This window comes from Thamnophis elegans, chromosome 10 (genome assembly GCF_009769535.1).
Source record: "Thamnophis elegans isolate rThaEle1 chromosome 10, rThaEle1.pri, whole genome shotgun sequence".
In the NCBI taxonomy this organism is placed as follows: Eukaryota; Metazoa; Chordata; class Lepidosauria; order Squamata; family Colubridae; genus Thamnophis; species Thamnophis elegans.
This window is the reverse complement of record NC_045550.1, coordinates 47,235,921-47,258,403: the sequence shown is the minus strand read 5'-3', so window position 1 is coordinate 47,258,403 and position 22,483 is coordinate 47,235,921. Positions and strand designations below refer to the sequence as shown.

Genomic DNA, 22,483 nt, shown 5'->3' with positions numbered 1-22,483 from the left:
CCATGCATTGTTTCCCTAACAACTGTGAATACCATAATGTTCACAAAGAATCGAAGAGCCCAAGTGGGTAGAAATAAGCAACTTTGATACAAGGGACAACTTCAAACAGCACTGGGCTGCAACCTGCAACTTATTTCTTGTTCAGTGGGCTATTTCTGACTATAAATAATTGGTCCTATGTAAGACTAGACATTCTTTAAATATACAAATACCTGGCTCCTTGTAGTTTTCCTTTCTTCGTTTAAAGGTTAAAGGTCTAGGGTCTACCTGGAGTTCCAAGAATGCCATTTCGTTTTGCATGGATAAGCTTTAGCCTTTTGTACCAAATTATCTAAAATATAATCAATTCTTTCTGGAAGGTAGGCCTTTCTTTCTCAGACTCCCTGTTCAATGCATCTTGGCAAACCCTGTGTCTTAATTTTGTGTGTGTGTGTGTGTGTGTGTTTATTTGTATGCCGCCCTTTTCCCTGGGGGCACTCAGGGCGGCTCACAATCCAATAATATCTACATGCCAAAAAGCGGCATTAATCGATGAAGCATAACAGTTGCAACTGGATAATTTAGGGCACAGCTGGAAATGCATTACTCAAGTAGGCAAGGGATAGGTTTTGGCATCCTCAATGAAGCTACCAGTATCTTCTTTCATTGTGAAAAGCCAGATAAAATTCTAGATCACACAGGAAGAGTAGCTTGACAAAATATTGGGGAAGAAAGGAGATAGGAACAAAATGTTGTTTTTCAAAGTTAAAACACAAAAGGGCATCAGTTTTTGAATGAAAAAATAAATTGACCTGGTTGAATTTGAAGCTTAGGACATATGGTCTCTCTCTACATATAGTGTTTTCTCCTTAATTAGGGCCATTAGCAACTGGTGAAATTATCAGAAAGACGTGGATGTTACATGCAAGTAAGGCATGCAACTAGTTTCCACAATGGACTCATCAAGCTGCTATCCAATGAACTTGTTAAGTTTGCATCTCACACATGCTTTTGTGTGCCCCCATTCAAAAACCTCAACGGCCCTTAAAGATTAAAAAAAAAGAAGGCAGGAAAACAAACCACTTCTGAGTATAAACCATCATTTCCCCAAGCATGTCATTTTGTTATCTTTATCTCTTAGCCATCTCTTCTCATTCATGAAAACTCCAATTGTTGAATGCTTAAGAGGGATGGTACCATATTTTTTGGAGTATAAGACACACCTTTTTCCCTCAAAAAAGAGGCTGAAAATCTGGGTGCATCTTATACACTGAATACAGCATTTTGTTGCCTCCTGAAACCTTGCCCCCTTCACCAAAATGGCTGTCCAAAACGGCAGCTTCCAGATTGCTTCTGGGGGCTGGGGAGGCAGAAATGAATGAAAAATGGGCCATTTTATGTTCAATTTTGCTGCCCCCCCCCCAGCCCCCAGGAGCATCCTATAAGCCTCCTAAAGGCATGCATGGAATTACTCGTATCTGGAGTGTAAATGCCAACAACTCTACCTAGCAGTCATCTACTGCCATTTTGCTCATTTTTGGATGGCCCCACTCGCCAGGAGCACTCTACGAGCCTCCTAAAGGCTATTCATGACTCGTTTTTTTTGGGGGGGGGGCATTTTCACAAAAAAACAGGCCGTTTTGGGGAGGTCTGCAGAGTGCAAAAACTTTTTTTTTCATTTGCTTCTTCAAAATCTTGGTGCGTCTTATACTCTGAAAAATACGGTAGCCATGACAAAATGAAGTGTTCTATGGAAGCAGTTGGCTTTCCCTTCCTGCTATCACTGTTTTCTGTAGCAGGAACTGAATCTTCAGCCTTGTTCCTTTTAGTGAAGCAGATAATATATTGCACTTGGGCATGTTGCCAGTAGATACCTGTACAGGTGCAGAGCTGTGATGTAGCCACACCTGCCCTCCAGATACAATTCAAAGGTGAAGCATTTCACAGTAAGGGATCAAATACCTCCAAAAACCCAAGAAAGAAGGTAAGAACAGCAAGCACTCAAGACAGACAAATTGCAAGTTTTCAAGATATCACTGGGTCACACTATTAAGTTTTTAAAACATTAAATTTACTAACATAAATAGTGTTTATAACAAAAGGCACAGTCTTTTTTCTTTTCTTCTCAGCTATAAACAATGGAAAATATTTACAATTTGCACAATTGGTCTTTTCAGGATTCTTTTTCTTTTTCTTTCTTTTGTTTGTTAAAAAGGTTATCTTTTTTCCCTCCCTCTTCCTCAATACTTTATTAAAACTTTCCCAACTGGATTTCTTCTCCCCCCAAAAAGGGGCACATTTTACAAACAGCAGATTATAAAGCCCATTAACAACAATAATTTATCAATGGAAATTATTTTTTTCTCTGTCTCTCAGATGATAACAGTATTACTAACTTCTTCATACTGGATAACAAAATAAGGGTAACTCTGGTCATCGTTAAAAATGACAAAAATCTGTGGTTCAAAGTAGTTGTCCACACAGGAATCATACAGGTCACTGGTGATGCTGGCAGGGTTCACAGGTGGAGGTCTTCTCATGGTGTGGTTCCCTACTGTGTATTTTCCGGTCAGTACTTTTGCCAAAAACATGTAGTGGATCCCTTTGGATGACCGCTTGGAGAAATTATGGGAGTAGCTGGCTTTCCGAGCAAAGTAGCTTCCTTGCCCGAACATGGTGGCGTGTTTCCCACATACCCGAGGGTCAAAGTTGTGCTTGCAGATCCCATCTACCACGTCTTGGGAGGTCCCATGGAACAAGTGTCTTTCATTCATAATCTTGTCTAAGCCGGTCATTTTTTTAGACATGTATTCTTTTTTCCTGGAAATGAAATAGACACACATATATGAGTTTTATCTTTTTAAATTCCTAAAAGTTAAAGTCTGCCCAATGGAACTTTAAAAAGAGCAAGGCATTTTGTAGACCCTGGAGTTTGAGTGGTATGTCCTTGCCTGAAATAACCTCCAAAGCTGTCCTGGGTGGCTTGCTTCCCTCACTACTTATCTGGGGCTCTTTATCCTTAACAACTGCACCCATTGCCAATACTTATCCTGCTTCTTTTGTGCCTGTTTTGACTCATTGCCAAATGGTATTGCCTGATCTTTGCACACCCAGAGTGTGAAAAACCAAAGAAATTGGTTGATTCCACCAGTTTTCTCTACTGAATGGCACCTGCAAGACCAATCATAGTTTTGCAGCAAGAATGATTACTCCTGTACTTGCCAGGACTAAGCTGTTTCCCAGGCTTCTCTTTCTACCTCCTATTCGGTCATCACCCGAGTTAAACACAATTAAGGAAGTTAAAATTCAAAGCATCACAACTTCTTCTTCAGGAGGGATCAGAGCAGTTACACTGCATCTGTTTGAGAGGTCTAGCACCACTGCACAGTTCTCCTAGATCCCCAACATAGCACAACTATTTAGGGAAGTAAAATGGCACCAAATATGGCACCAAATTGGGTTAAAGAGAAGTGTGGGCTTACTTAATGGGTAAGTAAGTAGGTGTAAGACTTTACATCCTTTGCAGCCTCTGTAAACACTCTTCAGTCTAAGAGGGAAACATTACTTTTATATTAGTACATCTTAAGATGGTGTACAGGTAATCCTCACTTAATGACCTAGTGTTTTAAGACCATGCAAAGTTATGATGGCCATGGATTGAGTGTTTCACGGCCCATAAGAGACTTTAGCCATCATAAATGATCAGGCTGCTCCCCTACATTCACATGACTGCAGGTCAGGCAGGTCAGTTTACAACCGGCCATGGCTTTCTGTGGTTATGTGACTGATTCATGTTGTGTTTTGACGGTTTCTATAAAAAAGGCTTATTCAAATAAAGGTGTTTGCTTAACATCCACGTTTACTTAATGATACCTGCAAAAAAAGGCAGAAAATTACTTCTGGTCATGTGGGTGCCTTGACTTATGATCACAAGGACTGTAATTCCAGGCTGAATTACAGTCATAAGATGAGGACTACTTGTAGACCTGCCTTACTTATAGGCTGGGAATGAGAGGGAGGCAACGTCATTTAGACACGGCAGAAAAAAAAACAATGCCAGGCCATGCTTGTACCATGCTTAAATGAAACTGGGGAATCGCTCTAGTAATACACAACCCAATTATAAAATGCAGGCAAAAGTAGCATTGCAAAATCCACTCCTGGGTCTACCACCTGCTTTTCTGTTCTTCTTATGGGGAGCATTAATCCTGAGTAAATTTACATGTAGTCAAATATAACTAAAGATTTAGAAAACACAGTTATAAGTTGCTAATCTGTACCATTTCAGAGGGAAAGATGGAAAGTAGAATACTTGACTATACCAGGGGTTGGCAACCTTAAACACTCAAAGAGCCACAAAGGTCCTAAATGGAAGCCCCCACCCCGTTCAATTATGGAGCCGATCGGAAGTCCAGTTCTCCCACCATGCTGACCCCTGGGCTATACCATAACATTAGCAATACTTTTTTTTAAATGCTAGCTTAGAAATCCCTCCCTCCCTCCCAATTCCCAGAGGATACTTTTTCTATCAGCATACAGTACAATATAGAGAGATATTCTGGGAAAAGAAAGCAAATAAAATTTGATTTTGTAGCTCTGTTGGTGGGATCTACCACTGGGATTTCTGCTCTTCTCAGTTTGGGTTAGAAGCTAAAATATAGTGCCAACTTAACAAAGTGAGAGAAGCCAGGAAGCTCTATTCATATTCAATCAGGCCAAACAAAACAGCTGTTCATCACCAAGGCTGGTGCTTCAACAAAAGGCCTCTTTCATAAGTTGAAAAAGAGATGCAGGTTTTAGTTCAGAGGGTGGCTTTCAGCAAAGCAGGAGGCGCTTTTTCTGTCTAGGCTGCACTCCTTCTGAACAATTTATATACAACAACGGCCATGCCTGATATTTCCCAACAGACAGCTGTTGCCTGCAATGCTCCTCTCACTCCAATGTAGCTGAAGTTCCTTGTTTGTGTTTCTAAGGACAAGCTCTTCACCGACATCTAGGCCAATGGCATGTAAGGTGGTGCAGCAACTGGCCACTTTAAGAAGCAAGATTTGTTTAATTTATATGCCTCCTTTGTTATTTTTATACATAACTCAAGGCAGAGATTATATCCAACACATTTTCCTCTTCCTCGTTTCCTCCCAAACAACAACCCTGGGTGAGATAAGTTGGGATGATAGTGTGTTTGTGTGTGTGTGTGTGTGTGTGATATCTAATGTCACCTAGTAGGTTTCATGAGTAAGGCAGGGATAAAACTCACAGACTTCCCCTTCTTAGCCTGGTACCTTAACCACTAGACCATGCTGGCTCTCTTGTTGAAGGCATTGGAAGTAAAAAAAAAATAATGCTTTTCCAAGAGATGTCACTATAATTGTCCCACCTCTCCAAAAACCGTGAAATAACGGAGTTAACAGGAGATTATTTATCTGATCTTGACTCACCTCTTGTACTTCTCCCACAAAAATTGGTTCTGAACTCGCAGTATTTTCAAGATTTTATATTTGGTCTCGGGCACAGTCTTATGAAAGAGATTATAAATGGTTCTGTAGCTTTTGTCTTCTTTTGAAACAGGCACTTGGATAAAGTCCTGAGCCGGGTCCATGTTAATCCATGTTTCTGGATAGAAACCGGGAAAGGTAACAGCATTTTGGAATAAAACTGGTGATGGGATAGATTCCGTCACTGGCACTGCCAGGCTGCCACTAAGTGTCCTGGAGAAATTGGGAGAGAAATGGAAGAAAAGGATTCAATAGGATAATCTGTAACATCTGTAAACTCCTTTTTTTTTGGGGGGGGGGTGTTTCTCCATAATTTTTTTTTAAACGTGGAAAGGGATGCTAGAAGAAAAAAAAGAAACATTGCTCTAACCTCTCACCGTGATGCTGAACTTTTTGGTCTTCTAATACGTTAGTGATCTTTTTCAGTTTTTTGTTATCTGAACTTTGATAAGCATCTCTTCGTTGAGGTTATTAATGAAAATACTTAAAGACTGTTGTGTCTTGAACTAAACCACAAGGCATAACGGTTTGATGAAGAATCCCTGATGGCTTATCTTTAGTACAGCTTTCAAGTTGGCTATGAACCCAATCAATAAATATAATCTCCATCTCATGCTTGCTAAACCATGTCATGACGACTTTATCAGATGTTTTCCTGAAATCTAGATGTATTATCTCCACAGCTTTCCTTCAACTAAGGAAGTTCTCCAATTTGAAAATAAGATTTATTCCCACGAAATCCATGCTGAATTCTTAACAATCTGTATAATTTTCAAGGAGGTGCTTACAGATCTCTCTCTTTCATGATCTATTCTAGAATTTTCCCATATAGTAATGTCAGACTGATTGATGGTCTGTGTCTTGTTTCCTTCCTTTTCTCATTTCACAAGACAGGAATATATTTTCCTTTCCTAGATTTATGTTATTATGAACTCTGTTGATGTTCCTTTTATAGATTTTGGGCCAGAGTATCTTCAGATTACTTCTGTATCCTAGAATGCAAAAACTCTGACCCAGACTCATTTTGATCAGTACATATTCTCACTTATATTTCTGTAGAGCTCAAGATGAGACAGATTCTGTTCCTTTAACCAGAATTTCCTAACTGCTTGGTAGAATGCATATTTCTTACACTTAAGATGATATCTGAAGAAATACTTAGTTGTTCTTAATGTGTTTTTTAAGGGTACCTTATATCTGAATTTTAGTTATCTTGACCCCATTTCTACCAATTTGGGTTACTTGCACAATGTTGTCTTTGCTGACCTATTCTTTTTTTCTAACTCCTTTATATCGCATGCACAAAAACACAAAGGTTTGGTTTTTCAGATTTTCTTTTACATCATTTTCTTCCACTGTAGTTGCTATAATTATCCACAATTGAGTTTTTAGTTATTTTTGGGAATTCCCATTCCTACCCATCTTGCCTTTATCCATTCCTTTTGCTATCATATAATCCTATTAATCCTTGTTCTGATCTGTGCATATTAAAACTTGTGCCTTTAATTGCATTCTGCATTAGTGTCCCATCCTAAATGAATTTCAGCATTCATTGGCCACTTTTGCTCAAATTAACATACTTTAGTAGCTCTTCTCTATTGGTTAAGGTCAAACAAAAGAATGGCTAATCTCTCTTGTCCCCCAGAAAAAGAAAGGTCAGGAATTTCCTGGAAGTAGAGGGCTTGGCAGAGTTTGTCTCCCAACAAATGCTGCAGTAATTAAAAAAAAACCATCACAACTAATTGATGCTTGGTGAAAGATCAGCAATTTACTCTTTAAAAATAACCACATTTTCTCTTTGGTTGGATGATCAATGGTAGACACCAACAATGAAACTATTTTTATTCCATTTATTTTAAATCCGATGCTCTCAATAGAGAGCTATAAACAGTATATGTGCTGAACTATGGCAATTTCAAATGCCTATTAACTAGCTCTTAGAAAGCAAATAATGCACCCAGAAAGAGCTAGATCCAGATGAGGTCAATTCCATTTTTGTCCTTTCAAAGTCAGTGCAGTTCATACTAAATATAAATAGTTTTTCAAAGGAATTTAAAGGGAACTTGAGTGCAAATTTGACTGGGTCTGGCTAACGGTGTTAAAAACAAAGCCATCCATAAAGATTAAGATTCAATTCCAAAACAAGTGTCAAAATATGGGTGGCTGTGTTTCCAGAAAGAAATATTTGCATGTTGCTCACTTCTGCATTGAATTATTCAGCAGTCCAACCTGCCTTGTTCCCATCAAAACAGAACCAACTTTAAAAACAGCCGAGAACTGGAAAGTGACTTGAAAATGGAAAGTAACTTCCTTGAAGAAAAAGGGCTGCTCAAATAATGATTTTTTACTTATTAAAATTAAATATTTACAAGTTTTTTAAATCATTTGTGGCTGCATGCTTTTGTCAATTTAGCAAAAGCAAATTGTGTAAGGCTAGTGCAATTCCACCCTTATTAAAATAAACGTTATGTTCAAGCTAGTTTGTTGCTTTTAGCATAAGTGAAAGCTGTGCCCCTTGTACAATCCCATTGGATTAGTAGCTAGTCAAAGGAGCAGAATCATTTGAATAGAGAGGATTAATAGAAATCCAATAGAAAAAAGGGGGGAAAAACAGGAGCATATTTCAGTTCAGTGTTTCCACAACAGAAACCAATGCAATCAGTATCTACAGTTAAAAGGAAGACATTTGAGTAGATGACTGCCAGGCAGAGTTGTTGGCATTTATGAGTAATTCCATTGCTAAGCAATGTGGTCATAAGGCGTAATATCCCATGATCATGCCAACTTACGACAGCAGTTCAGGCTGCCCCAGTTGCTGTCATTAGGCGAATTCTGCATGGTTGCCCTGTCTCGCACTCAAGCGATCTGTGACCTCCTGCTGGCTTTTCCATTTGTTTTGTTTGTTGGAAGCTGGCAGTGCAGATAGCAAATGCCAGTTCATGGGACTGTGCAATGCTGTGGTGTCATAATTGTGAAGTTGCAATCCTATGACTGTACGGATTCTGCAATGGCCACAACTGCAAGGACTGTTCGTTCAGTGCCATCATAACTTGGAATAGTAACCGAATGAGTAAACCTTGAATGAGGACTATCTGTGGTATCAGAAGAACATCTAACAAAGCCACTGTCTGTTTTTATTATGTTGTGTATGTGTTTGTACGTGCATGATAGACAAATAGATAGTTTATTTGTGCAGTCTTGGTTTTACAAAAACAAAGAATTGGTTAACACTATGACTGAGACCCCCCGCCCATTAAAGCTACACAATCAATTTACAGATTACAGATTAACAGAGTTGAAAGGGACTTTGTAGGTCATCTAGTACAACTCCCCGCCTAAGCAGGAGACCCTACACCATTTCTGACAAATGTCAGTCAAATCTCTTCTTGAAAGCCTCCAGTAATAAAGCTCCCCCAGCTTCCGAAGGCAAGCATTGGTTGACTGTTCTCACTGTCAGAAAATTTCTCCTGATTCCTAGGTTGAATCTCTCCTTGATCAGTTTCCATCCATTATACTTAGTCTGGCCTTCGGATGCCTTGGAAAATAGTTTGACCCCTTCCTCACTATGACAGCCCCTCAAATATTGGAACACAGCTATCATGTCTCCCCTGGTCCTTCTCTTCACTAGACTATATTGTATATTGTATAACTGGGCCACCACCCCATGATTGTTACTCAGGACCCCAAGAGATACATGAAAGATTGCAATACTTACTGCAAAAATGGCATGAGAATCACACAGGAGCGGAAGAGAGGTCTCTTCTTGATTTCTCTTCGAACACATGCATTTTGCTGGAAGCCATCTTTAATGTTCAAGATGTAACGATTGTGCCATGTAACAAATCGGACCTCTGCCAACCCTCGGTAGTTGGCTTCTTCTATCAATCGTACTACAGGCTGTTTGAAGTAAAAAAATAATAATTCACTTAAATCTATTTCATGATCAACTTCTTTTTATTTTGTAGAATTACTCATTAGAGTAAGCAAGACTTCCCTTCTCCTTTCAAACACAGCCAAGCTTTCTTAATAATTTTAATAAAAATGTAATCATACATAATGACCTGTTCATAGGGAGTACCGTCCCACTCTAATCAACAATCAAAGCAACCCCAACCCAGAACAAATTCAGTATCTAAAATTATTAAAACTACGCATGTCAACTTGTGTTTCCTCGAAACTGAATTATAATTCTTAAGGATCTCCCACAATAGACCCCATTTTCTCTGGATGCTGAGAATTACATTTCCATAACAAATGAACTGTCACATGTTATGTATCCTTGTAAATTTTAAACAGCCTACTCAACGTTTGGCTGAAAGTTTCACTTTCTTCATACAAGGAAGTAGATGAATAAATGAATATAATATGTAAAATCCTTTGAGCGTATCCCTTATTTCTATATTAAGAAAATTACTGGTCTCTGGACAGCACCTTCAAGCATTCAAGCTCTTAAGACCAACCAAAGGGGCTGAGTTTGCACAATTCATTAAGCCACAAAAAGAATTCATGTTATAAGACTAACTAAGCCTAGCATGTAGCACAAACATTAGATCTTTAATTGACCTGATTAAATGTGTTGCAGAAACCCAGCTTCCTGACTAAGTGGTAATTTCAAAGCAGGCCAACACAACCAAACCCAGTATGTTATCCTGATGATGGCGAAATTACCTCAGAATATTCTCTCCAGCCAAAGTGATCCCTGCAGAAATATTTCCAGACTGTATGATAGTTGGAGTCAGTACTTGTGCAGACAGGTGTAGAGAGTCTCCTCAACTGGTCAAATTCAGTTGTATCATAAAACGTCAGGGCATTCAGGTCCACTAAAAACTCCTGACCTCTGAAGGAGAAGATGAGAAAAGGTTCAGTTCTTCCATTTGGTCAGAAACGGACTGAAAGCTATATTAGCAGTGCTATTTTTACAAGGGCTGCCATTTGGGACTGGAAGCCAAAATAAACTTGTTATTAAATGCGTAGAAATAACTAACTATGGGCTTCTCATTATTCTCCAATCCCGTAATCAACTCTCAATTCTCCATCCCCTGGAGCTTTAATTTAGCTTAGTTTTTCCTTCAAACAGATCTGCAAGGAGGATATTATTAATTAGAATGTTCTAAGAGTTTGTATGTAGACACATAAATCTTCCACAAAAATCTTCAGTCCTTTCATGCTTCATTCTCCCAGTAATTTTTATTTTAATAGTACACATTATCTATTCTTTCATATCTATCTTTCTCGATTTGATTTGGGAACTGAACAGAATATGGGCAGAAACCAGAAAACAAAAAGAAAATGGGGAGATATTGTAGGACTATCAGACCTGGGTTGAAAATTTCTAGATGACTACTTGACGGATCATCTGAATAAAGTAGTAGTGTTTTTTATAATCTCTTTGCTGCCCTTAAATCTGCATTTTTGCAGCCCATTCTGATAATTTGAACTATTGAGAACAAGGAATAGAAACCATGCTCCAATAAATGATACAATCACCAGCACCACCATCCAAAACAAAGACCAGGTAGAATTTAATCTGCCTTCTTTGATTACTTTGACAGGCTTTGATAGATTCCCCCCTTCTTCATCACCACTGCAATAAATCCCGGACGGACAAATACATTACACTCTATGGAGTGATGTTTTTTCCTTATACATGCATAATGCAAGGAACATTTATTTGTATGAATTTGGCTACCAACAATTATTTTCGGATTTAAAATGTTATAATATTGTTGAACTACTTCTGATAATAAAGGATTTTATGTCCTTTATATTTTACATTACCATATATTTTATTACGTCTAAATTATTTACTAAAATGTTGTACATTGTCTGCAGGTACGCTGCACAACAGGTGGAGGTATTTTTTTAAATTAATTAAACAAACAAATGAATAAACTGTTCCTTTCTCTAGAGCACATTTGATAAGCTGGGGATCTCCAGAAATGGGGATAGAACCCATCCAAGACTACATACAACTCTTGAGTACTTTCCAGCCTGGGCTGTATTGGTCTCTCTTTGTTCTGCATTGCTATGGAAATTCTTATGATAGGTATAATCGCTTCTTTGGTTATTAGACAGAACTCCAGCAAATGGAAGATAAGATATTTTATGATACCATTGTTTCTTTGCAGTAAGACATAATATCCTTGTAAAGCAGAAGCAGGGCAAAAGCCAACCACATTGTATTTTTTTGCACTGTGTATAGCCTTCATGGTTCAAATAACCCTTTCTGACTTCCTAATTACCTCCAGGGTTAAGGTAAGTTGTTTCGTTATGGGTAGTTTGTTACAGATCCATGGGCCTTTCTCCTTTTCTTCATTAACAACCCAGTGACTACTCCTACTTCCTACTCAATATAGTTGGAGAAATACCTGAATATGACATATTTTATAAACTCATCACATTTTGAATGAAATGTTCAAGAATTCAATCTGACAACTGCTTTTGTGAGCATGATATGTATTGATTGCTTGCACATTCCAAGGGAGCTGCAGTTTATATTGTCCTCTTATAATTTGTGCTCCCAAAGCCTTAGAGGCAAAGCAAGACTTTAAAAAAATATCTCCCCCCCACCACCGCGCTAATATTATATGTAGCACAGCACTCTCTCTGGGAGTTCATCTACATTTTTTTTTAGTATGAGCAATCGTTCTTTGAGTTTTCAGAAAAAAATATGGAGCATTTTCTAATACAGATATTCCCCAACTATAGCTCAAAAGCATGCAAATGCGAATAGATAAATAGGTACCATGAGAAAGATAACACTGTTCCGTGCACCTCGGCATATGCTGGCCACGTGATCGAGTCTTCAGACAATGCTAGCTCCCTTGGCTAAGAAACGGAGACGAACACCACCCCTAGAGTTGGGCATGACTGGACAGGATAAACCTTTTCCTTTAATTTGCCTATCAATTCAGATTTAATCCAGAAATTCATTTTAGAGAACCTAAAGTTTTGTGCTTTCATCTGACCATAGGAAAGCATAAAAGGTCAAATGACTCTATCTTTTTTTCACTTTATTAAAAAAAAACTTTGATAATATATTCAAACTCAAATGAGCCTTCTTAGAGGGATTTACCCACCAGATTCCAGATGGATAGCATTTCAGAGACACACTTATCTGTTAGAATCTTCCAGACTCAGAATGAGTACCATATTTGCTAAGAAACTACTTGCTTAAATCTATGGACGACTTGATTCCCATCTCCCTTCTACAACAACTTCATAAAAGAGTGCACATCAAACTACAGCTTTGGACCTTAAGATTGCTATATTACATTATTGCCTATAATGTAAAAAACCCCACAATTTTAATGACAAGTTAAGAAGCAGAGTAGAGTGTGAACACAGTTAAAGCAAGGATTAGTTATAAGAATAGAAGGTATGGAGAGGTAGAGTAAATGATGCTGTAAACAGATTTAGCTATTTTTAAATTTTTCTTATCATATTGTATCTGATTTATTCTAATTGTTACTTCTCATTCTTTTTCTGTGTTTTGCATATATATGGCTGCTTACTTCAAAAGGGATTCGGCTGGTGGCTATGCACATGTGCATCTGAAACTTCATGGTGATTTAGAAATTCAACGTTCAAATTCTATATTGCCACACAGCTCATTTGCAATTTCCTGTGCCTTCCAGATGTACTAAATGGCAATTACCAGAGCATGGAGTCATGTACCAAATTTACTGCATGGCTCCTTTGAAATACAGAGCCCAATCTTAGTTTTAAAAGTCCCTGGGAAAGAAAATAAAATTAAAAAATTGCTAAGGAGCACAGTCTAATTATACTCTGTTTTGTGAACTATAAGAAGTTGCTCTTAATGAAATGGTGGTAGGGAGAAGATGATTTGGAAGAGTCTTTATAAGTGGATTGGGAAGTAAAGTGGTAAAGGTTCCCCACCATTAGCTCTAAGGAGAATAACATCATTTGTCACTATAGCCACATTCTGTTCTTAGTGGTACTAAAAGACATACAGCATTTCTAATTTAGTCTCTACCACGTTTCCCCAAAAATAAGACAGGGTTTTATTTTCTTTTGACCCCCCCTCCCAAAAATAAGCACTTTGCCTTATTTGGGGGGAGGTCTTATTATTTTTGAGGTGCAGGAGGCGGCAAGTGTGGTCACCTCATGGCTGCTGCTATGTTGAAATATTTATGGGGAGGTCTTATTTTCAGGGGAGGGCTTATTTTAGCGCATGCGCTCATAAGCCCGATTGGGCATATTATCCAGGGAGATCTTATTTTCGGGAAAACAGGGTAGTAAAAGAAGGAAGGGTTGAATTCAGCTTGTTTTGCAGGAGAAGGCATGCAAAATTGTGCTAAAGTTCATCAACTCTCCTTAAAGCCTCTACGACAGATTATAAACACACACAAACACTGTGCTGATCCTACCACCGATAGCTGAATGAAAAAGATCTGCAAGCTCTAGTAATTAAAAACCAAGGTATACATTTAAAAAATGGAGTAAAACTAAAGGTAAAGACCAAACTAATGACAGTAAGTAGAACAATCCGTCTTAGAAGTGACAATGAAAATAACTGGAGTGGTAGATGGCCTCTATTATTGATCAACCATTAATAGTAAAGAAATAGACAGTCAAAAATACACCACAGACTAGCAACTTAGTAGAGCAGTCATGGATGCCTTGGGAAATATATTCAAATGCTGTGATGTGTCTCTCCCTACAAAGATCAGAATTGTGTAAAGCAACAGTATTCCTTCTGCCATTCTGTGGAAGCCAAGGTTGATCTTAGAAGAAGCGGGATATGAAGAATTGATTATGCCAAGCTCTCTGGAGAAGGCTCTAAAGATGGAAAGGTGGGAAGAAAAAGAAGAAGACAAGCAAAGTGGATAAGCTCAGTTACAGTGGGGATGACTGCATCATCCGAAGAGCGGAAAGACCAAGCTAGGACAGACTGTCATAAAGAAAATCTATGTGGTTGCTAGGAGTCGAAAATGACTTAATGGCACATAATCAAATAAAACTGAGAGGTTTTTAAAACACTCTCCATCCAAACTTTTGAAGAGAGCATCTGCTTTTAGCAAATTTGGCTACTTAAAAATGCCAGTCCACTTCTGGGAAAGCTGTGAGGAAGACATTGCCCTCTCTGTTCTTGCTCAGAACACATCTGTGGCTGGTGGAATCTCAAAAGTTCAATTAGCATGTGCAGGACTACTATTAGTAAAGAAAGTTTCAGTGTGGGTTATGGTTCCTTGCAACCTACCCACCCAATAAATGATAAGTAACACTTTGAACTCATAGACTGCATTTGCTATTCAAGAAAGGGCTCCAAAATCTTCCTAACTGGACTCTATCACAAGAAACTTCCTTAAGTAAGCTTATTTCTTGTCAGTAGCGAAAACATTTCCAAAGGATTTTATTAATTTGCATTTCACCAAAAAGAACTCAAGCCATTTCTGCAAGGAGTAGAACTTGCTTAATTTCAACCAGAGCATTTAGTCAAAAAGGGAACAGAATGGTGGCCTAGTGCTGAAGACGCTCACCTCCCACTTGGAAGGTTGAGGGTTCAGTCCCAGGTAGGAAAGATATAATATTATATTTTTTTAAAGATTAAGCCTTTTTGATTAAATAAAAAAACCTCCCATTTTACGACCTTGTGGTCCTTATTTGGGGTAGAGTCTGGGTGACTGAATGGAGCTGAGCATTTACTGGCTGAATGCCCTTCCTGATGCCTACGTGGAATTTGCAGCAGATGTGTTTTCTTTGCACCCTATGAAAGAAACATCTTTCCTACCTGGGACTGAACCCTCAACCTTCCAAGTGGGAGGTGAGCGTCTTCAGCACTAGACCACCATTCTGTTGCCTTTTTGACTAAATGCTCTGGTTGAAATTAAGCATCAGTTTTAATATTTTATAATATTTGCTACTGGAAGGATGTGTCTCAGTAGTTGGATAATTACATTTATTTAATAATTATAAAAATTATACAAAATGTTAAATCAGAACATGAGTTTGTTGAATTAATTAGTATACAAAAAGGAACAAACCTTTATCAATAATAATTTATTAAAATGTGTACGCCATTCAACTCTCAATAACTCTAGGGAGCTCACAAATAGACTCAAAATCATCTACGTAATCTCAAATGAATTCTGGATTATCATCTCAATTCTGCCCTATTATAACAACACTGGAGGTACCATCAGCCTACTTTATAGTGATTTGTGTGAAGATCAGGGTTTCTGCTGATAGTACGCAGGAACGTATAACATGAAATCTGAAGGTTTGATGCCATGAAAGTTACAAAAAATTCTACAATGATGAAAGAAGTGGTGACTTTCAGCCATATAAAGCCTATCCAACCTCCCAAGAGTTGCCATTTGACAGGAGCCATGGGGGAGCAGTGGTTAGACTGCTGTATTGCAGGCTAATTCTGCTGAATACCAGGGGTTCGATCCTCACCAGCTAAAGGTTGACTCAGCCTTCCAAGGTTGGTAAAATGAGGGCCCAGACTGTTGGGGGCAATATGCTGACTCTGTGAACTCTGTAAGACTCTGTAAGCTTAGAGAGGGCTGTAAAACACTGTGAAGCAGTATATAAGTCTAAATGTCATTGCTATTACTCCTAGTAAAACACATCCCTTTGCATCACATGTTGACACGGCACGAGGGCACAAAAATGAGTGCGTACAAGAGAGCCAGATGCAGGTTGATTTCCATGCACAAATTACTCAATAAAAACTTCTGCAGACATGATTTTCCTAATCTGCACATAGGGCGTGGAAGCAGCATTCATATTCAATTAATGCCTTACTGAGAAAGACAGGGCAGACTATAGGAGTCAGTTCATCGTGCCATAACGGCTTCCATGTACCACATTAACTTCAGCCTCCTGGCTAAAAGTCTCCTGACAGAAGACAGGAGGATAATGTGCCCCGTCTTTTAAGGATCTGCTTCAGTGACTATGCCCTGATTCATCAGCACTGGTCAAGTGGTCTGTGCCCTGCAGTTATAAGGGAGGAAGGAGGAAAACCACATGCAGAACGAGGTTTTGCTTAATCACTCTTGGAAACTGGCTGACAAAGCTCTTTGTTCCCCTTTTGCCAAACCCTTTGTGGCATAGCAACAGTAGCTAGGCATGCACGCAACACAACCAAAGTTAACATAGAATGCAATTCCTAGTTTCCAAGTTTTAAAGTAATTCAGTGAAGGAGAGTATGTGGAAGTCAATGCCTCCTTTCAGGTTACTGAGAAAACATAAAGCAGGACACGGAGCAATTTGCTGTATGGAACAGAGGAGAGGTTTGAGTGCTAACATCTCTGGGAAAATTACACAGAAGCAGAGAATTTTTATCCCCTCCATGAAAACCGGGCTCGGAAAAAACAACTTCTGCAATAGGAGTGGACAAATTGCAAGTTTGTTTGTGACTCTTATTTAAGTATTTCAAACATTTATGTAGCAGCCCATCTTGTAACTAATTCTTGGCAGCTCCCAATCAAAAGTTTAAACAGCATAAAAGCCATCCTAAAATTATAAAAATGAAACATAATGTATTTAAAACAGAAATCTGGTGCTAAGTCAAACCTCTGATGTGTAAGCTACCTCATCTTATTCCAGTGGTTTTTTTGGGTGTGTGTATGTGTGTGTGTGTGCCAGATCTTCATAGCTTTACCGAAAGCTAGGAAGTCTGCTAAAAAGTCCAGGGGCAGGGTAGGAGATCCCATGGAGAACTCACGCTAGCCACTCACATTAGATGGCAATATTTAGGCAAAGAAACTAGAAGCATGCCCATCTTATCTGCCCTGGCAGGATGGGGAGATGTCCTTAGGGAATTCCACAGATAATCTGGCTCTGATTCTTTCAGTTCATTGTAACTTTCAAATCACAAAGAGAGACAAAACACTACTTAAAATATTATCAAGAAAAATACAGCTGACAAACAAAAGAAGCTTTTCCAAAAAAAAACCCAAAATGACCTCAACCGTTTTTAAACAGAAAGCACAGTTTTCAAAGTCCTAACAATTCAATTACAAATAAAGCCAATTTGGGAATAACAGCCTGGTTTCAAGATCATTATCAGTATTTACGAATCTAAATAATTAAGTACGTTTGTTTTAAAGCATGGATACAGTCCACAAATTTGAAGAGGTGTAAATGTCAGCTCACATTTTCCAAAAAGGTGGTCCAGAACAAACTTTAAATTTAATTCAATTAAGCTTCAGCTTTGTTAAAAGTTAATCAAATAAAATTTATATGTTCACTCCTATGTACAGTATGAGAAATGTTTCCTCCTTATGTCATATTAAATAATACAATTTGGAATTATTTAAAAAGGAAATTTCTATCCCAAAGTACTGTTACAAAGAATGGCCTTTCTAAGAATCTAAAGGATGGATTCCTAAGACTTCTTTAATTGAAAATTATAGACTTTTGTTTATCTAAGTGATGAAAATTACCATTAAAAATATCACCTAAAATTTCACCAGTTAATCCCATTATGTGTTTCTAAAGGAACTGATGTTTAATATTTGATTTCTAATTACTATTATATTTTAAGAAAAAAATAAGAGACAAATGTAAAAAAAATCTACTATACAATCAACACATTGCTCCATTGATCTGACATTTCTCTCGAAAAAGATTTAGTAATAGAACAATTTGTCCACTTTTACTAAGTGAATACACCAATCTAAATTGTTAATTTTTGCAAGTATTGTGACAAAGAGTCCTGTTTAAACAGCATAGAAGTTGCTCTAAGTAGCACATCTTCCAGGGCAAAGGAAACGGATACCAAAGCAGAGAACAGAACCAATTTCTCATTGTCAATTTACAATTAAATGACTAAAAAGGCAAACTGAAACTTGAGACATGGACTTTTGTCTTTCTGTACTATCCCGCCATCCCAAAAACACTCCCAATTATAGAACAATAGCAGTTATAGAAACGTTCACACAGGTGCACAAATAGGGAAATGGTAAGACTGGGGAAGACATCACAGGTGGTAGACTGACAAAAAGCCTCAGTTTCCAAAGAGACTTATGACCGTTTTTCACACTTACGACCACTGCAGCATTCCCATGGTTACATGAGCCAAGGTGGCGCAGTGGTTAGAGTGCAGTACTGTAGCCATTTCAGCTGACTGCTAAGCTGCAGTTCGGCGGTTCTAATCTCACCGGCTCAAGGTTGACTCAGCCTTCCATCCTTCCGAGGTGGGTGAAATGAGGACCCAGACTGTGGGGGCGATATGCTGACTCTGTAAACCGCTTAGAGAGGGCTGAAAGCCCCATGAAGCAGTATATAAGTCTAACTGCTATTGCTATTGCTACATGACAAAAATTCGGATGCTTGGAAACTGGCATGTATTTATGATAGTTGCAGCGTCCCGTGGTCATTTGATCACCTTTTGTGTGACCTTCTGACAAAATTAATGGGGAAGCCAGATTCACTTAACAACCATGTTACTAACTTAACATTGCAGTGATGCACCTGACAACTTGCCAAGAAAGGTCATCAAATGGGACAAAAAAGTCACTTAACAACTGTCCTGTTTGGCAACAGAAATGTGAGGCTCAATTGTAAGTTGAGGACTACCTGTATTGAAAGCAATTCTATTTAAGAAAGAAATGCTTAGATGTAGTAAAGACTGGGCCTCCTGTGGATAAAAAAACACCTTGTCCACAAAACATTTTTCTATATTATATTTATTTTTATATCCTTAACTACATGAGAAAATGACATTTCCTATTTTATCTTCTGAACAATAATCCTGTGAGGAAAGTTGGGCTGATATGAAGTAACTAGTCCTGAACTCTCTATGATGAACATCATGCTCTTCATTACTATCCAACTGTAGCTACTATAGGACTACTACTTAGGGCCATGATGGCGAACCTATGGCAAGTGTGCCACAGATGGCACGCAGAGCCCTCTCTGCGGAAAAATGAGCCATCGCCCTACTTGAGCTTCACTGTGCATACGCCTCCCGCCGGCCAGCTGATTTTTGGGTCTCTGTCACACATGTGCAGGGGGCGGGATGCATGCAGGAGACGTAAACGCATGCACAGGGGAGAGTCATGTGCACATGTGCAGGGGGAACACAGGCCCACTGTGGTCCATTTTTGGTCCCAGGAGGCTGCAGGAAGGCCTACTAGGCCAAAACTAGGGCGTGGGGGGGGGGTGAGGGAATGCAAGGGGGGGTCATGTGTGCAAGGCACGGGGACGTGTCACACATGCATTGCATTATGGGTGTGGGTGTGCACATGCTTTCAGCACACGACAACAAAAAGGTTAACCTTCCCTGACTTAGGGCAATGGGAATTGATACCATTCTCAGCATGGATTTTTTTTTTTTTTTTTTACAAATTCTCTCTATTCATTTGTACCATATAAAGGCCAAGCATATTTGATAGTAATATGCAAAACAGTTTGATTCAAACCAATTTCCTATTCCATTTTTAATGTGAAGTATTAAAGTATCCTAAACTTGAAACAAAAACTGCTTTGAGTACGAAGTACTATTTTGAGCTTGGAACACTTTTAAACATGCACAGATATTTGGAGGATGTTTTTCCTTCTTCATGGCTAACAAAACTAAAACACAGGTGGTAATCAGAAGTTTCTTGGAACAATTCACTTGAATAGGCTGAACTGGATTGCTGGGTTCACCTATGCCTTCTTTTCCTGTTAGGCTGCCATGCATTTATTACCCCTATACAAGGAACAGACTGACCTAGATCAAACCAGGTGACAGCTGCTTCCCCAATCTTATCATCATAGTAACAGAAGTAAACAGGAGAGTGTTGACAGTTACCTACTCTGCCCCCACCACTTCCAACATGTGTCTTTCAGTTTTCTGAGATCTATAAGGAGAGAGTCTAATCACTTTGTTTCCTGTATAAACACAGCATACTAGTTTGCAGGAACTCATAACACAGATATCCACAATCATTCAAAGCGGCTCCCATTTTAGATCTTTTGATTCTTTTAGTCTTGGCACAGCCCAAGGACCCAGCCGATGCAATTCTCAGAACCAGCCCAGAAATCAAATTCATCTGTATTGATTCATAGTAAGTTATCTCTGTCACTGAAACAGCATACAGGTAGTCCTTAGCTTATGACCATAATGGAGTCCATTATGATCATACATAAGTCAAACTGAGTCATCACGTGACTGACTCAATTTTACAAACTTTTTTTTCCCTGTGGCAGTCATTAATCAAATCACCATGGTCATTAAATTAATATGTGGTCATTAAGCAAACACAGCTGTTACTAAGACAGCTCACTGTTCAATATGGAACATTTTTGCCTGAAACTAGAAGTAAACACCAGCTTTTGGCAAAAATGGTGTAAACTGCCATCATACTGCCAATAACTAAAAAGGAGGATTAGTTGTCAAGGATCTGAATAGGGTCACATCAGAATCGGGGGAGGGCATCAGAACTTGGTGGGATTAAAAAAAAATTTACTACTGGTTCTGTGGGTGTGGCTTGGTGGGCATGGCAGGGGAAGGTTACTGCAAAATCCCCATTTCGTCCAGATCAGCTGGGACTTGGGAGGCAAAGAATAGATGGGGGCGGGGCCAGTCAGAGGTGGTATTTACCGATTCTCCGAACTACTCAAAATTTCTGCTATTGGTTCTCCAGAACTGGTCAGAACCTGCTAAATACCACCTCTGGTCACAAGTACCTTTTGGAGGGGCTCTAAGCTACAGTCGTTAACAGTCATAAATTGAGGAATACGCAGATTACCCTGCGTAATTTTTCAAGTTAGGTAAACTTTGACTTCCAGGAAAACATGGATTTTAAGTTAAAAGAACATGGACTTAAAAAGCTACAGGACTTTAAAAAAAAGTCTGACATCTTCATATCAAAATATAATCTGCAATCCATGTTGAAAGCAAAGAAAAATGCCAACAGTTTCAGTTATGGCAATCTGATTCTGATCATATTGTACAACAGATGCAAATAAAAATAAGTTCCATTATGTACTAGAATTTATTTTTAAATAAGCTATCGGGACACCTGCAGCTAAAATAGCAAACACTTTGACTCAACAGGAGCAGCTTTATGTGCCTTTATATGGTGCCAGAAGTATAATCACTACATTCTGTTTTGAAAAACAGATTAGCAGAAAACCTTTGAACTTCATGTTCCAAATGCAAGGGGGAAATTATTTACATGGCACTGGGCCTACACATGAAAAAGAATCAGATGCAAGAATGTGAAGATGATAAAACGAACTGAACTATGCTAGTCAGCAGATGGATTTTGCCTTGTGAATCCTCCTTAGCATGATTTTTAAACTTACACACACACACACAAGGTTTTTAAAATTAACACACACACACAGATGTGTTAAATCTATTTGCTGAGGCTCTTGTATGTAAGGGAGCATTCAAAATTCTACCCACAGAGTAGCACAGTCCATTCTTTTAACATATTCTCACCACACAGCAAATTCCCCATTCTTCTTTGTAATCATGGCTTCAGATGAAGAGTAGAGGTTCCAAGTCACCATTAATCAAAATATGTTCCTCACTGACAACCAACTTAATTTTGTTTTTCAGTCTGGGCTCATAAAAAAATAAAGATATTTGTAATAATGTTGAAGAAAATTAACTAGAATTAACCATTTCAACGACTCTAAACTTGAAATGTAAAGTTTATTCAAAATATACATCCTTCTAAATTTAGGAGGACTGACCTCCATGTAAGTATGCATGTTATCAACTTCCAGAAGACCCCCATATTACATAGTCAATGCAGATTGTAAAAAGTGAAAAAGTAGTATGTTATATGACTGGCAGTCCAAGGACAACCACTTGAGGGATATAAGCAGAACGTCTATAAAAGCCTCCTAAAAATTATGAAAATAAAAACAGACTTCAATAAGCATAAACTATTAATTCCAAGGAGATTTTAGGGAAGGGGAAGACAGCTTGGGCAAGAAAACCTGAATGGGTATTCCCCCACTTTGTGTTTTCCCCAATTCCTTATCAGTATAGAGTCCATTCCCTTCCTTCATGGCCCCAAACAATTCTATGCCCA

The 22,483-nt window shown here is 38.6% G+C and overlaps 1 protein-coding gene across 1 annotated transcript in view; it reads right to left on the bottom strand.

Annotated features, from left to right (window-relative positions):
- Nucleotides 1-2,045: 2,045 nt before the first annotated feature.
- The window catches only part of TIPARP (TCDD inducible poly(ADP-ribose) polymerase), a 36,479-nt gene continuing 16,041 nt past the window's right edge, over nt 2,046-22,483 (bottom strand). Inside the window, exons 3-6 of the mRNA XM_032225897.1 lie at nt 10,143-10,311; nt 9,190-9,371; nt 5,418-5,687; nt 2,046-2,799 (exon numbers count right to left, since the gene is read on the bottom strand). Of these exons, the coding sequence (XP_032081788.1) occupies nt 2,352-2,799; nt 5,418-5,687; nt 9,190-9,371; nt 10,143-10,311 (1,069 nt within the window). The 3' untranslated portion in view covers nt 2,046-2,351. The remainder of the gene's footprint in view (nt 2,800-5,417; nt 5,688-9,189; nt 9,372-10,142; nt 10,312-22,483) is intronic.